Source organism: Mizuhopecten yessoensis, unplaced genomic scaffold (assembly GCF_002113885.1).
Source record: "Mizuhopecten yessoensis strain PY_sf001 unplaced genomic scaffold, ASM211388v2 scaffold6113, whole genome shotgun sequence".
Lineage (NCBI taxonomy): Eukaryota > Metazoa > Mollusca > Bivalvia > Pectinida > Pectinidae > Mizuhopecten > Mizuhopecten yessoensis.
Genome location: NW_018406386.1, coordinates 146659 through 162528, shown reverse-complemented (window position 1 = coordinate 162528; position 15870 = coordinate 146659). Strand labels below are relative to the sequence as shown.

Below are 15870 nucleotides of genomic sequence, written 5' to 3'. Positions count from 1 at the left end.
ACACAGGTAACTAGAAAACAAATAAGCTAAGGTAAACACAGGTAACTAGAAAACAAATAAACTAAGGTAAACACAGGTAACTAGAAAACAAATATACTAAGGTAAACACAGGTAACTAGAAAACAAATAAACTAAGGTAAACACAGGTAACTAGAAAACAAATATACTAAGGTAAACACAGGTAACTAGAAAACAAATAAACTAAGGTAAACACAGGTAACTGGAAAACAAAAAACTAAGGTAAACACAGATAACTAGAAAACAAGGTGAACTTTGGTAAACTCTAATAACTTTTTGATACTTATTGAAATGGATTGTCAGTACTTTGATAGTATTTTCTGCCCCCTCCCCCACCTCATCTTTACCTTAAGCCTCAGTCACACATTCAGGATTGTTACTGCCGTCCTTAAAAGTAGTATTCGAGTATTACAATGGCAAAGTGCTGGTATAAACTCTTTTGTCTAACTAGATGCTGTGTGGGTCAATATTGTTCCATTCCTGCTGTACTCTTGTTAAAAATCAAAATCAAGTTATAATGATTTTGTTGAAACATTTTATAGCAATTTTCTGTTTATCCTTGTTGACATGTGTTGAGGCCCTTTGGACCTCTTGTTTATGATTTGACATGAACTCACTTTAACTGACATATTTATTGAAATTGAATAGACCTTAACAATTAATATCTAGCTCAGACATGTTTGGATTGAAGAACATTTGTATATTTTCCATGCTTTATAAATGATGTGAAGAATGTATTCTTTCTATAGGAAATGAAAAGTATCCAAAGGTGTTTGCATGTCATAGCATCTTTGTAATATACCTTTATCAAACAGCTTTCCAATGAAGGAACATTTGTAATTTGTATACATAAAAAATTGTATATGGTCCAGTCTTCATGATTATCTAGTCATCCAGTAATACAAATTGAGGATTGAAACCTATAGATACCAAGAACACCTTAGTCATTAGACCCACAGTATCGTTAGTAGTGACATTTTGGGTGTATGCATCGTTTGGTAGTGACATTTTGGGTTTAAGCATCATTTGGTAGTGACATTTTGAGTGTAGGGCATCATTTGATAATGACATTTTGGGTGTATGCATCGTTTGGTAGTTACATTTTGGGTTTAGGCATCATTTGGTAGTGACATTTTGGGTTTAGGCATCATTTGGTAGTGACATTTTGGGTTTAGGCATCGTTGGTAGTGACATTTTGGGTGTTGGCATTGTTTGGTAGTTACATTTTGGGTTTAGGCGTCATTTGGTAGTGACATTTTGGGTTTAGGCTATATTTGGTAGTGACATTTTGGGTTTAGGCATTATTTGGTAGTGACATTTTGGGTTTAGGCATCGTTTGGTAGTGACATTTTGGGTTTAGGCATCGTTTGGTAGTGACATTTTGGGTTTAGGCATCGTTTGGTAGTGACATTTTGGGTTTAGGCATCGTTTGGTAGTGACATTTTGGGTTTAGGCATCGTTTGGTAGTGACATTTTGGGTTTAGGCATCGTTTGGTAGTGACATTTTGGGTTTAGGCATCGTTTGGTAGTGACATTTTGGGTTTAGGCATCGTTTGGTAGTGACATTTTGGGTTTAGGCATCGTTTGGTAGTGACATTTTGGGTTTAGGCATCGTTTGGTAGTGACATTTTGGGTTTAGGCATCGTTTGGTAGTGACATTTTGGGTTTAGGCATCGTTTGGTAGTGACATTTTGGGTTTAGGCATCGTTTGGTAGTGACATTTTGGATGTAGATACATCAGTGTCTTGGAGACAATTTAGTTTTCATTTGATTTGTTAACATCCTATCAAATTCTTACTTTGAAATACATGTATAAACAAAGAAAAAGTGTACATTTTAAGATTGAATCAATAAACATTAGACAACTGAAGAAAGATAATGTTTTAGAATTACAAAGCTGAAAACAGAAATCGTGTCCCCATGGAGTTAACAGCATTGCTCAAAACATATCAATCACTTTAACAATCAAAAAAAGAACATTTGTTTTCTGTTACTAGAAATCTCAACAAGTTTTGGAGTGACTTTGAGGGGCCTTCTGTTTCTATAATCGATCTGTGCTTTCTTTGTAGACGAGGCAGTCCTCTATTGGTTGGGGTCAAGAGCAAGGCCAAGCTGTCCACTGACCATATCCCTATCCTCTACAGCAAAGGTAAGTCAGAACCAGTCTGGTCACTGGTTAATCATTTTATTAGGGGTCAGCTCTCATTAGTTACTAGTCATCCTCCTTCCATAGGTCAGTCTTGTGTTTATCCCAACGGTCAGTACTGTGTACTGGTCAGTCATCGGTCAGCACTGTGTACTGGTCAGTAAGCATTTTGATATAATGAAGCGTTACCATGTTCATACTGATATTTAATCAGCATGATAAGCCTGCTGGATATCTTGTTTCTTTTTGGTATATTTGGCTGCTTTTATTTGCTAATACGACTGTATTCCTAACTGTATTATTTGTGTAGATCAGCCAAAATAAATTGCACCCTCCATTATTTATACATATCATGTGTTTCCTTTTCCAGTCTTACTAGTATGCAATGGCAACTGAGCATTTTAAACTGTTGAATAAGTAAGACTTTAGATAAAAAATATTTATAGGTTTAGTTTTATCTTATTTGTTACAAGAATAAAGATAATCTTGAAGAAATAAATGTGTTTTATGGATAAAATAATTGACTCCCTCAACTGTCTCCATATTTGGTATGTATATAACCCCTGCCCCACATCACTACAGTATTACAGTATCAATATAACCCCACCCCCACATCCCTACATTATCAATATAACCCCACCCCCACTTCCCTACAGTATCAATATTACCCCACCCCCACATCCCTACAGTATCAATATAACCCCACCCCCACTTCCCTACAGTATCAATGTAACCCCACCCCACTCCCCTACAGTATCAATATAACCCCACCCCCACATCCCTACAGTATCAATATAACACCACCCCCATATCCCTACAGTATCAATGTAACCCCACCCCACATCCCTACAGTATAAGATGTAGATAAACTCAAGTGAGAATGTTCACACTGTTACTTAACCTTAAATATTTAACCCTTTGATGTGGATTTTAGCTCAACACAGACTTGGACCCGATGGTTAGTATAATATGAACAGCCTATTTTTGGCAAAAATTTGTAGACTTTTGCTTCAAAACTAAATACATTGTAATGATAATAGTTGAACTCTAACAGATGCTACGTCTTGGTGTAAACTATACCATGAGCAAGTTCTGGTAATCTGTATAATGGCCTTTGGTTTCAATATGCAATAGCTCATTTAATAATTTCAGTTCTTAATTGCCCTAATTCTGTTTGAGAAACATGGATTCATGTCCTTCAGTGAAACTCAGCTAATTCGATCCACCTAAAAATAAATATACTGTAGAAAAATCTTTACTTGTAGATTGATTCAGTAAGATTTGATACTATTATGGTAACTTAAAAGTCTGGACATTTTTTATTTCACATCATTAGATAAAAAATTATAAAGATAAAATATCACTCTATGATTAAACATGGTTCTTTTGTCTCCCAAATAAAAGTGTCCCAAAGACAGGTAGATCCCAAAATAATGAAGTCAGGAAATTCCCTCTTTGCTATAATTCCATAAATGAAATGATTGTAAATCAATGCAGTAATAAGGTAGATACAGGAAGAAAACTTGCTCTGGTATTGGTTGTTGGTGGAATACTGATTGAGGAACTTGCTCTGGTGCTGGTTGTTGGTGGGGTACTGATAGAGAACCTGGTACTGGTTGTTGATGAGGTACTGATAGAGGACCTGGTATTGGTTGTTGTTGAAGTACTGATAGAGGACCTTGTACTGGTTGTTGGTGGAGTACTGATAGAGGACCTTGCTCTGGTATTGGTTGTTGTTGAGGTACTGATAAAGGACCTTGTATTGGTTGTTGTTGAAGTACTAATAGAGGACCTTGTATTAGTTGTTGGTGGGGTACTGATAGAGGACCTTGTACTGGTTGTAGTTGAGGTACTGATAGAGAACCTGGTACTGGTTGTTGTTGGGTACTGATAGAGGACCTTGTACTGGTTGTTGTTGGGTAGTGATAGAGGACCATGTACTGGTTGTTGGTGGAGTACTGATAGAGGACCTTGCTCTGGTACTGGTTGTTGATGAGGTACTGATAGAGGACCTTGTACTGGTTGTTGGTGGGGTGCTGATAGAGGACCTTGTACTGGTTTATCAGTACCCCACCAACAACCTTGTATTGGTTGTTGATGAGGTACTGATAGAGGACCTGTTACTGGTTGTTGATGAGGTACTGATAGAGGACCTTGCTCTGGTGCTTGTTGTTGTTGTGGTACTGATAGAGGGCCTTGCTCTGGTGCTTGTTGTTGTTGTGGTACTGATAGAGGTCCTTGTACTGGTTTATCAGTAACCCACCAACAACCTTGTATTGGTTGTTGGTGGGGTACTGATAGAGGACCTTGCTCTGGTGCTTGTTGTTGGTGTGGTACTGATAGAGGACCTTGTATTGGTTGTTGATGAGGTACTGATAGAGGACCTTGTACTGGTTGTTGATGAGGTACTGATAGAGGACCTGTTACTGGTTGTTGGTGGGGTACTGATAGAGGACCTTGTACTGGTTGTTGGTCGGTGCTGATAGAGAACCTGGTACTGGTTGTTGGTGGGGTACTGATAGAGGACCTTGCTCTGGTACTGGTTGTTGGTGGGGTACTGATAGAGGACCATGTACTGGTTATTGATGAGGTACTGATAGAGAACCTGGTACTGGTTGTTGTTGGGGTACTGATAAAGGACCTTGTACTGGTTGTTGGTGGGGTACCGATAGAGGACCTTGCTCTGGTACTGGTTGTTGATGGGGTACTGATAGAGGACCTTGTACTGGTTGTTGGTGAAGTACTGATAGAGGTCCTTGTAATGGTTGTTTGGGGAGTACTGATAGAGAACCTTGTACTGGTTGTTGCTGGGGTACTGATAGAGAACCTTGTACTACTGGTTGTTGATGAGGTACTGATAGAGGACCATGTACTAGTTGTTGGTGGGGTACTGATAGAAGACCTTGCTCTGATACTGGTTGTTGGTGGGGTACTGTTAGAGGACCATGTACTGGTTATTGATGAGGTACTGATAGAGAACCTGGTACTGGTTGTTGTTGGGGTACTGATAGAGGACCTTGATCTGGTACTGGTTAGTTGTGGGTAGTGATAGAGAACCATGTACTGGTTGGTGGTGGGTACTGATAGACAACCTGGTTCTGGTTGTTGGTGGGGCACTGATAGAGGACCATGTACTGGTTGTTGTTGAGGTACTGATAAAGGACCTTGTACTGGTTGTTGGTAGAGTACTGATAGAGGACCTTGTACTGGTTTATCAGTACCCCACCAACAACCAATATCAGAGCAAGGTCCTCTATCAGTACCCAACAACAACCAGTACCAGGTTCTCTATCTGTACCAACCAACAACCAGTACAACGTTCTCTATCAGTACTCCACCAACAACCAACAACCAGTACAAGGTCCTCTAGCAGTACCCTCTGTACCCCATCAACAACCAGTACAAGGTCCTCTAGCAGTACCCTCTGTACCCCATCAACAACCAGTACAGGGTCCTCTATCAGTACCCCACCAACAACTAGTACATGGTCCTCTATCAGTACAATACCAGGTCCTCTATCAGTACCTCATCAACAACCAGAAACAGGTCCCCTATCAGTACCTCATCAACAACCAATACAAGGTCCTCTATCAGTACCCAACAACAACCAGTACCAGGTTCTCTATCTGTACCAACCAACAACCAGTACAAGGGTCTCTATCAGTACTCCACCAACAACCAGTACCAGAGCGAGTTCCTCTATCAGTTCCCCACCAACAACCAGTACAAGGCCCTCTATCAGTACCCCACCAACAACAAGCACCAGAGCAAGGTAGATCAAGGTCCTCTATCAGTACCCATCCAACAACCAATACCAGATCAAGGTCCTTTATCAGTACCCCAACAACAACCAATACCAGGTCCTCTATCAGTACCCCACCAACAACTAGTACATGGTCCTCTATCAGTACAATACCAGGTCCTCTATCAGTACCCCACCAACAACTAGTACATGGTCCTCTATCAGTACAATACCAGGTCCTCTATCAGTACAATACCCCAACAACAACCAGTACCAGGTTCTCTATCTGTACCAACCAACAACCAGTACAAGATTCTCTATCAGTACTCCACCAACAACCAACAACCAGTACAAGGTCCTCTAGCAGTACCCTCTGTACCCCATCAACAACCAGTACAAGAGCAAGGTCCTCTATCGGTACTCCCCAAACAACCATTACAAGGACCTCTATCAGTACTTCACCAACAACCAGTACAAGGTCCTCTATCGGTACTTCAACAACAACCAATACCAGGTCCTCTATCAGTACCCCAACAGCCAATAATAGAGCAAGGTCCTCTATCAGTACCACACCAACAACCAGTACAAGGTCCTTGTACTGGTTGTTGGGGGAGTACTGATAGAGGACCTTGTACTGGTTGTCTGGGGAGTACTGATAGAGCACCTGGTACTGGTTGTTGGTGGAGTGCTGATAGAGAACCTTGTACTGGTTGTTGCTGGGGTACTGATAGAGAACCTTGTACTGGTTGTTGGGGGAGTACTGATAGAGGACCTGGTATTGTACTGATAGAGGACCATGTACTAGTTGTTGGTGGGGTACTGATAGAGATCCTTGTACTGGTTGTTGGTTGGTGCTGATAGAGAACCTGGTACTGGTTGTTGGTGGAGTGCTGATAGAGAACCTTGTACTGGTTGTTGGTGGGTAGTGATAGAGGACCTTGTACTGGTTGCTGATGAGGTAGTGATAGAGGTCCTTGCTCTGGTGCTTGTTGTTGGTGGGGTACTGATAGAGAACCTTGTACTACTGGTAGTTGATGAGGGACTGATAGAGGACCTTGTACTGGTTGATCTGGTACTGGTTGGTTGTGTGTAGTGATAGAGAACCATGTACTGGTTGTTCGTGGGTACTGATAGACAACCTGGTTCTGGTTGTTGTTGGGGTACTGATAAAGGACCTGGTACTGGTTGTTGGTGGAGTGCTGATAGAGAACCTTGTACTGGTTGTTGGGGGAGTACTGATAGAGGACCTTGTATTGGTTGTTGGTGGGGTACTGATAAAGGACCTTGTACTGGTTGTTGGTGTGGTACTGATAGAGGACCATGTACTGGTTGTTGATGGGGTACAGATAGAGGACCTTGATCTGGTATTGGTTGTTGGATGGGTACTGATAGAGGACCTTGATCTGGTATTGGTTGTTGGTGGGGTACTGATAGAGGACCTTGATCTGGTACTGGTTGGTTGTGGGTAGTGATAGAGAACCATGTACTGGTTGTTGGTGGGTACTGATAGACAACCTGGTTCTGGTTGTTGGTGGGGTACTGATAGAGGACCTTGCTCTGGTGCTTGTTGTTGGTGTGGTACTAATAGAGGACCTTTCTCTGGTATTGGTTGTTGGTGGCGTACTGTTAGAGGACCTGGTACTGGTTGTTGTTGGGGTACTGATAGAGGACCTTGCTCTATTATTGGTTGTTGGTGGGGTACTTATAGAGGACCTTGTACTGGTTGATCTGGTACTGGTTGGTTGTCGGTAGTGATAGAGAACCATGTACTGGTTGGTGGTGGGTACTGATAGACAACCTGGTTCTGGTTGTTGGCGGGGTACTGATAGATGACCTTGCTATGGTGCTTGTTGTTGGTGTGGTACTGATAGAGGACCTTGTACTGGTTGATCTGGTACTGGTTGGTTGTGGGTAGCGATAGAGAACCATGTACTGGTTGGTGGTGGGTACTGATAGACAACCTTGTCCTGGTTGTTGGTGGGGTACTGTTTGAGGACCTTGTACTGGTTGTGGTTGTTGGTGGGGTACTGATATAGAACCTTGTACTGGTTGATCTGGTACTGGTTGGTTGTCGGTAGTGATAGAGAACCATGTACTGGTTGTTCGTGGGTACTGATAGACAACCTGGGTCTGGTTGTTGGTGGGGGACTGATAGAGGACCATGTACTAGTTGTTGGTGGGGTACTGATAGAGAGGACCTGGTACTGGTTGTTGGTGGAGTACTGATAGAGGACCTTGCTCTGATACTGGTTGTTGGTGGAGTACTGATTGAGAACCTTGTATTGGTTGTTGGTGGGGTACTGATACAGGACCTTGATCTGGTATTGGTTGTTGGATGGGTACTGATAGAGGACCTTGCTCTGATACTGGTTGTTTGTGGGTACTGATAGAGGACCTTGCTCTAGTATTGGTTGTTGGTGGGTACTGATAGAGTACCTTGTACTGGTTGTTGTTGAGGTACTGATAAAGGACCTGGTACTGGTGGTTGGTTGGGGACTGATATAGGACCTTGTACTGGTTGATCTGGTACTGGTTGGTTGTCGGTAGTGATAGAGAACCATGTACTGGTTGTTGGTTGAGTACTGATAGAGAACCTTGTACTGGTAGTTGGTTGGTACTGATCTGGATGGTTGTGGGTAGTGATAGAGAACCATGTACTGGTTGTTCGTGGGTACTGATAGACAACCTGGTTCTGGTTGTTGGCGGGGTACTGATAGATGACCTTGCTATGGTGGATAGAGGACCTTGATCTGGTACCGGCTGGTTGTGGGTAGTGATAGAGCACCATGTACTGGTTGTTGGTGAGTACTGATAGACAACCTGGTTCTGGTTGTTGGTGGGGGACTGATAGAGGACCATGTACTAGTTGTTGGTGGGGTACTGATACAGGACCTTGATCTGGTATTGGTTGTTGTTGAGGTACTGATAGAGAACCTGGTACTGGCTGTTGGTGGGTAGTGATAGAGGACCTTGTACTGGTTGTTGGAGGAGTACTGATAGAGGACCTGGTATTGGTTGTTTTTGAGGTACTGATAGAGGACCTTGCTCTAGTATTGGTTGTTGGTGGGTACTGATATACAACCTGGTTCTGGTTGTTGTTGGGGTACTGATAGAGGACCTGGGACTGGTTGTTGGGGGGGTACTGATAGATGACCTTGCTATGGTGGATAGAGGACCTTGATCTGGTATGGGTTGTTGGTGGGGTACTGATACAGGACCTTGATCTGGTATTGGTTGTTGTTGAGGTACTGATAAAGGACCTTGTACTGGTTGTTGTTTAGGTACTGATAGAGGACCTTGGTCTGATACTGGTTGTTGGTGGGGTACGGATAGAGAACCTTGTACTGGTAGTTGGTTGGTACTGATCTGGATGGTTGTGGGTAGTGATAGAGCACCATGTACTGGTTGTTGGTGGGGTACAGATAGAGGACCTTGTACTGGTTGTTTGGGGAGTACTGATAGAGGACCTGGTACTGGTTGTTGATGAGGTACTGATAGAGGACCATGTACTGGTTGTTGGTGTGGTACTGATAGAGGACCATGTACTAGTTGTTGGTGGGGGACTGATAGAGAACCTGGGACTGGTTGTTGGGGGGGTACTGATAGTGGACCTTTATCTGGTTGTTGGTGGGGTCCTGATAGAAGACCTTGCTCGGGTATTGATTGTTGGTGGGGTTCATAGAGAACCATGTACTGGTTGTTGGTGTGGTACTGATAGAGGACCATGTACTAGTTGTTGGTGGGGTATTGATAGAGGAGCTTGCTCTGGTATTGGTTGTTGGTGTGGTACTGATAGAGGACCTTGATCTGGCATTGGTTGTTGGTGGGGTACTGTTTGAGGACCTTGTACTGGTTGTTGATGAGGTACTGATAGAAAACCTGGTACTGGTTGTTGTTGGGGTACTGATAGAGGCCCTTTCTCTAGTATTGGTTGTTGGTGGGGTACTTATAGAGGACCTTGTACTGGTTGTTGGGGGAGTACTGATAGAGGACCCGGTACTGGTTGTTGATGAGGGACCTTGTACTGGTTGTTGTTGAGGTACTGATAAAGGACCTTGTACTGGATGTTGTTGAGGTACTGATAAAGGACCTTGTACTGGATGTTGTTGAGGTACTGATAGAGAACCAGTACCAGGTTCTCTATCAGTCCCCCACCAACAACTAGTACATGGGCCTCTATCAGTACCTCATCAATAACCAGTACCAGGTCCTCTATCGATAGAGGACCTTGCTCTGGTATTGGTTGTTGGTGGGGTACTGATAGAGGACCTTTCTCTAGTATTGGTTGTTGGTGGGGTACTGATAGTGGACCTTGATCTGGTTGTTGGTGGGGTACTGATAGAAGACCTTGCTCCGGTATTGATTGTTGGTGGGGTTCTGATAGAGGACCTTGCTCTAGTATTGGTTGTTGGTGGGTACTGATAGAGGACCTGATAGAGGACCTTGTACTGGTTGTTGGTGGTGTACTGATAGAAGACCTTGCTCTGGTATTGATTGTTGGTTGGGTTCTGATAGAGGACCTTGTATTGGTTGTTGGTGGGTACTGATAGAGGGCCTGATAGAGGACCTTGTACTGGTTGTTGGTGGGGTACTGATAGAGAACCTGGTACTGGTTGTTGGTAGGGTACTGATAGAGTACCTTGGTCTGGTACTGGTTGTTGGTTGGGTACTGATAGAGGACCTTGCTCTGGTATTGGTTGTTGGTGGGGTACTGATAGAGAACCTGGTACTGGTTCTTGGTAGGGCACTGATAGAGGACCTTGGTCTGGTACTGGTTGTTGGTTGGGTACTGATAGAGTACCTTGCTCTGGTATTGGTTGTTGGTGGGGTACTGATAGAGAACCTGGTACTGGTTCTTGGTAGGGTACTGATAGAGGACCTTGGTCTGGTACTGGTTGTTGGTTGGGTACTGATAGAGTACCTTGCTCTGGTATTGGTTGTTGGTGGGGTACTGATAGAGGACCTGGTACTGGTTGTTGGTGGGGGACTGATAGAGGACCTTGTACTGGTTGTTGGTGGAGGACTGATAGAGGACCTTGTACTGGTTGTTGGTGGAGCACTGATAGAGGACCTTGTACTGGTTGTTGGTGGGGTAATGATAGAGGACCTTGTTCTGGTACTGGTTGTTGTTGGGGTATTGATAGAGGAACTCGCTCTGGTATTGGTTGTTGGTGGGGTACTGATAGAGAACCTGGTACTGGTTGTTGGTAGGGGACTGATAGAGTACCTTGGTCTGGTACTGGTTGTTGGTTGGGTACTGATAGAGGACCTTGCTCTGGTATTGATTGTTGGTGGGGTACTGATAGAGGACCTTGTAATGGTTGTTGGTGGGGTAATGATAGAGGACCTTGTTCTGGTACTGGTTGTTGTTGGGGTATTGATAGAGGAACTCGCTCTTGTATTGGTTGTTGGTGGGGTACTGATAGAGAACCTGGTACTGGTTCTTGGTAGGGCACTGATAGAGGACCTTGGTCTGGTACTGGTTGTTGGTTGGGTACTGATAGAGGACCTTGTACTGGTTGTTCGTGGAGTACTGATAGAGGACCTTGTATTGGTTGTTGGTGGGGTACTGATAGGGAACCTGGTACTGGTTCTTGGTAGGGTACTGATAGAGGACCTTGGTCTGGTACTGGTTGTTGGTTGGGTACTGATAGAGGACCTTGTACTGGTTGTTCGTGGAGTACTGATAGAGGACCTTGTATTGGTTGTTGGTGGGGTACTGATAGAGGACCTGGTACTGGTTGTTGTTGGGGTACTGATAGAGGACCTTGTACTGGTTGTTTGGGGAGGACTGATAGAGGACCTGGTACTGGTTGTTGGTGGGGTACTGATAGAGAACCTGGTACTGGTTGTTGGTAGGGTACTGATAGAGTGCCTTGGTCTGGTACTGGTTGTTGGTTGGGTACTGATAGAGTACCTTGCTCTGGTATTGGTTGTTGGTGGGGTACTGATAGAGGACCTGGTACTGGTTGTTGGTGGGGGACTGATAGAGGACCTTGTACTGGTTGTTGGTGGAGTACTGATAGAGGACCTTGTACTGGTACTGGTTTGTGGGTACTAATCGGGACCTTTTGGACGATCATACAAGGAGAAAGGTTAACCATGTGTGGGCTATAGCAGTATGTTATGATGTTAATAGCTATGTAGACAGCATTATGGTTTGGCAGAGTGGTATTGTTTCTGTGATAGACTGAATGGTTATGTTTCTGTGATAGACTACATGGTATTGTTTCTGTGATAGACTAAATGGTTATGTTTCTGTGATAGACTGAATGGTTATGTTTCAATGATAGACTGAATGGTTATGTTTCTGTGATAGACTAAATGGTTATGTTTCTGTGATAGACTAAATGGTTATGTTTCAGTGATAGACTAAATGGGAGTGTTCCTGTGATAGACTAAATGGTTATGTTTCTGTGATAGACTGAATGGTTATGTTTCAGTGATAGACTGAATGGTTATGTTTCTGTAATTGACTAAATGGTTATGTTTCTGTGATAGACTAAATGGTTATGTTTCAGTGATAGACTGAATGGTTATGTTTCAGTGATAGACTGAATGGTTATGTTTCTGTAATTGACTAAATGGTTATGTTTCTGTGATAGACTAAATGGTTATGTTTCAGTGATAGACTAAATGGTTATGTTTCTGTGATAGACTAAATGGTTATGTTTCTGTGATAGACTAAATGGTTATGTTTGTGTGATAGACCAAATGGTTATGTTTCGGTGATAGACTGAATGGTTATGTTTCGGTGATAGACTAAATGGTTATGTTTCGGTGATAGGCTAAATGGTTATGTTTCTGTGATAGACTAAATGGTTATGTTTCTGTGATAGACTAAATGGTTATGTTTCGGTGATAGACCAAATGGTTATGTTTCTGTGATAGACTAAATGGTTATGTTTCTGTGATATACTAAATGGTTATGTTTCTGTGATGGACTGAATAGGAGTGTTTCTGTGATAAACTAAATGGGAGTGTTTTGGTGATATACTAAATAGGAATGTTTCGGTGATAATATAAGAAAACAGTTGCATTTAGTGGTGGTTAGTTTGCACTGAGAAACACTAAACAACGAAAAAATCAATTCTACGTTTAAAGTTATGCATTATTCTCAAATGGTCGTTCATTTCGATCCTAACCCTGGCCGTAGTACAAAATAAGCATTTTTTCCTTGGTCTTTATTTATTTCATTCGAAGTAAATATAAGTGTACTATCGACCTGTGTTATTATATCATTTTGATTACGGAATTAGAGCGACCGTCTTTGCATAGCTATACCGACAANAATTTAAATGGTGCTCCGCTAATTTAGAGTGTTTCCGTAATTTGGGCCATGCAAATATGATTTAGATTGTACATCATTAAGTTAGCCCATGCATAGATTATTTAGCTGGTACGTCATTAAGTTAGGTCATGAATTAATTTATGATTTAGATTGTGTTTTGTAAAATTCAATGCTAATTGAAGTTTACTGGTAAAATTAGGAAGATTAAGTCGTAGAATTGATTCTTTCGTTGTTTATTGTTTCTCAGTGTTGGTTTCAGCTGTTTTGCAGTGTTTTGACGACTGTTGATTTTAGATGTTTTCAGACAGCTATGCTTGTGTCACAGTTATAGCCTGACAGATGATTACATATTTAATAAAGAGAATCTCTCAATTAACTGTCAATGTACAAAATGGAAAAAAAATATGTTTATGAATATATGTTAAATAGCATAGTTCTTGTTCAAACTGCAATTTACTGAATAATTAAGAATTGAAATTTAATTTGGTATTTGGATTAATTACATATTTAAAAGGTCATTTAATAGTTTAGACACATTTTACATATAGTGCATGGGTTATTAAAGTGATATGTTACAGAAAGCAGTGGTTGCAGGTGTTGGTGACTTATAACATGTCAGGATTGTTGTTGTTCAGGTTTCCTTTACAGCGTTAATGTTTGATCTGCGGTCTTTGTCAGCTGTTTGTCAATATTACAGCTAAAGGAGAATACTATATATCCTTCAAAGTCACAGGCGTATTTGTTCATTCCAATCATAGAATCGTAAATTCTTTAATCCGAATATATGGGTGAGGGAACCTTCACAAAATCCATATATTTGTTCAACACTATAAAAAGTGCCTTAGATTTGTTACTATCAGGAAATTTGTGTGAGAAGGGCTGTTGAGAAAAAGTAGCTCAAAGAATGATGAGTATTTATGGGAGTTGTAGATGAAAGGGCTGTAGATACAGTTAGACTCGAGCTGTATCTGTTGTAAGCAAACCGATAGGGCACAAAATTACTATCTCAAGGGTATTAGATGTCCCCAACTCACCATAAATACAGGACAGACATCTTACTCACTATAAATACAGGACAGAGATCTTACTCGCTATAGATACAGGCCAGATATCTTACTCACTAGAAAAACTGGCAACAAGACAGATATCTTACTCGCTATAAATACTGGCAACAGGACAGATATCTTACTCGCTATAAATACTGGCAAAAGGACAGATATCTTACTCGCTATAGATACAGGACAGATATCTTACTCACTATAAAAACTGGCAACAAGACAGATGTCTTACTCGCTATAAATACAGGACAGATATCTTACTCGCTATAAATACTGGCAACAGGACAGATATCTTACTCGCTATAGATACAGGACAGATATCTTACTCGCTATAAATACTGGCAACAGGACAGATATCTTACTCGCTATAAATACAGGACAAATATCTTACTCACTATAAATACTGGCAACAGGACAGATATCTTACTCGCTATAAATACAGGACAGACATCTTACTACCTATAAAAACTGCCAACAGGACAGATATCTTACTCGCTATAAATACTGACAACAGGACAGATATCTTACTCACTATCAATACAGGACAGATATCTTACTCACTATAGATACAGGACAGATATCTTACTCACTATAAATACTGATAACAGGACAAACATCTTACTCACTATAAATACAGGACAGATATCTTACTCACTATAAATACAGGACAGATATCTTACTCGCTATAAATACATGACAAATATCTTACTCACTATAAATACAGGACAGATATCTTACTCACTATCAATACAGGACAGCTATCTTACTCAATATAAATACAGGACAGATATCTTACTCACTATAAATACTGACAACAGGACATATATCTTACTTACTATAAATACAGGACAGGTCAGTGACACAAAGCAGAGTGAGTCAGTGACACAATTAACACAGAGTGAGTTAGTGACATAACACAGAATCAGTCAGTGACACAACACAGAGTGAGTTAGTGACACAACACAGAGTGAGTTAGTGACACAACAAAGAATCAGTCAGTGACACAACACAGAGTGAGTCAGTGACATAACACAGTGAGTTAGTGACATAACACAGAGTGAGTTAGTGACACAACACAGAGTTAGTGACACAACACAGAATCAGTCAGTGACACAACACAGAGTGAGTTAGTGACACAACACAGAGTGAGTTAGTGACATAACAGAGTGAGCCAGTGATGTGACACCGGGTATGTTAGTGACATGACACTGGGTATGTTAGTGACTTGACACAGGGTATGTTAGTGATGTGACACAGGGTATGTTAGTGACGTGACACAGGGTATGTTAGTGACGTGACACCGGGTATGTTAGTGATGTGACACTGGGTATGTTAGTGACGTGACACAGGGTATGTTAGTGACGGGACACCGGGTATGTTAGTGATGTGACACTGGGTATGTTAGTGACGTGACACAGGGTATGTTAGTTAAGTGACACTGGGTATGTTAGTGACGTGACACAGGGTATGTTAGGGACGTGACACAGGGTGTGTTAGTGACGTGACACAGGGTATGTTAGGGACATGACACAGGGTATGTTATTGATGTGACACAGGGTGTGTTAGTGATGTGACACAGGGTGTGTTAGTGACGTGACACAGGGTATGTTAGTGA

The 15870-nt window shown here is 41.7% G+C and overlaps 1 protein-coding gene and 1 long non-coding RNA gene across 9 annotated transcripts in view; both read left to right on the top strand.

The window, feature by feature from the left end:
- The window catches only part of LOC110451509 (glutamine--fructose-6-phosphate aminotransferase [isomerizing] 2-like), a 128314-nt gene that overhangs the window by 50577 nt on the left and 61867 nt on the right, over positions 1-15870 (top strand). For 6 of the 8 annotated variants that reach the window (XM_021499567.1, XM_021499570.1, XM_021499564.1 and 3 more), the window contains 2 exons: positions 2088-2167; positions 3099-3122. In XM_021499567.1, coding sequence (XP_021355242.1) covers positions 2088-2167; positions 3099-3122 — 104 coding nt within the window. The remainder of the gene's footprint in view (positions 1-2087; positions 2168-3098; positions 3123-15870) is intronic. The other 2 variants (XM_021499571.1, XM_021499568.1) reach the window with 1 other exon arrangement.
- Positions 3832-4660, top strand: LOC110451510. Its single transcript, XR_002463085.1, has 3 exons — positions 3832-3863; positions 4162-4197; positions 4534-4660. It is a non-coding gene; the product is annotated as an uncharacterized LOC110451510 (long non-coding RNA).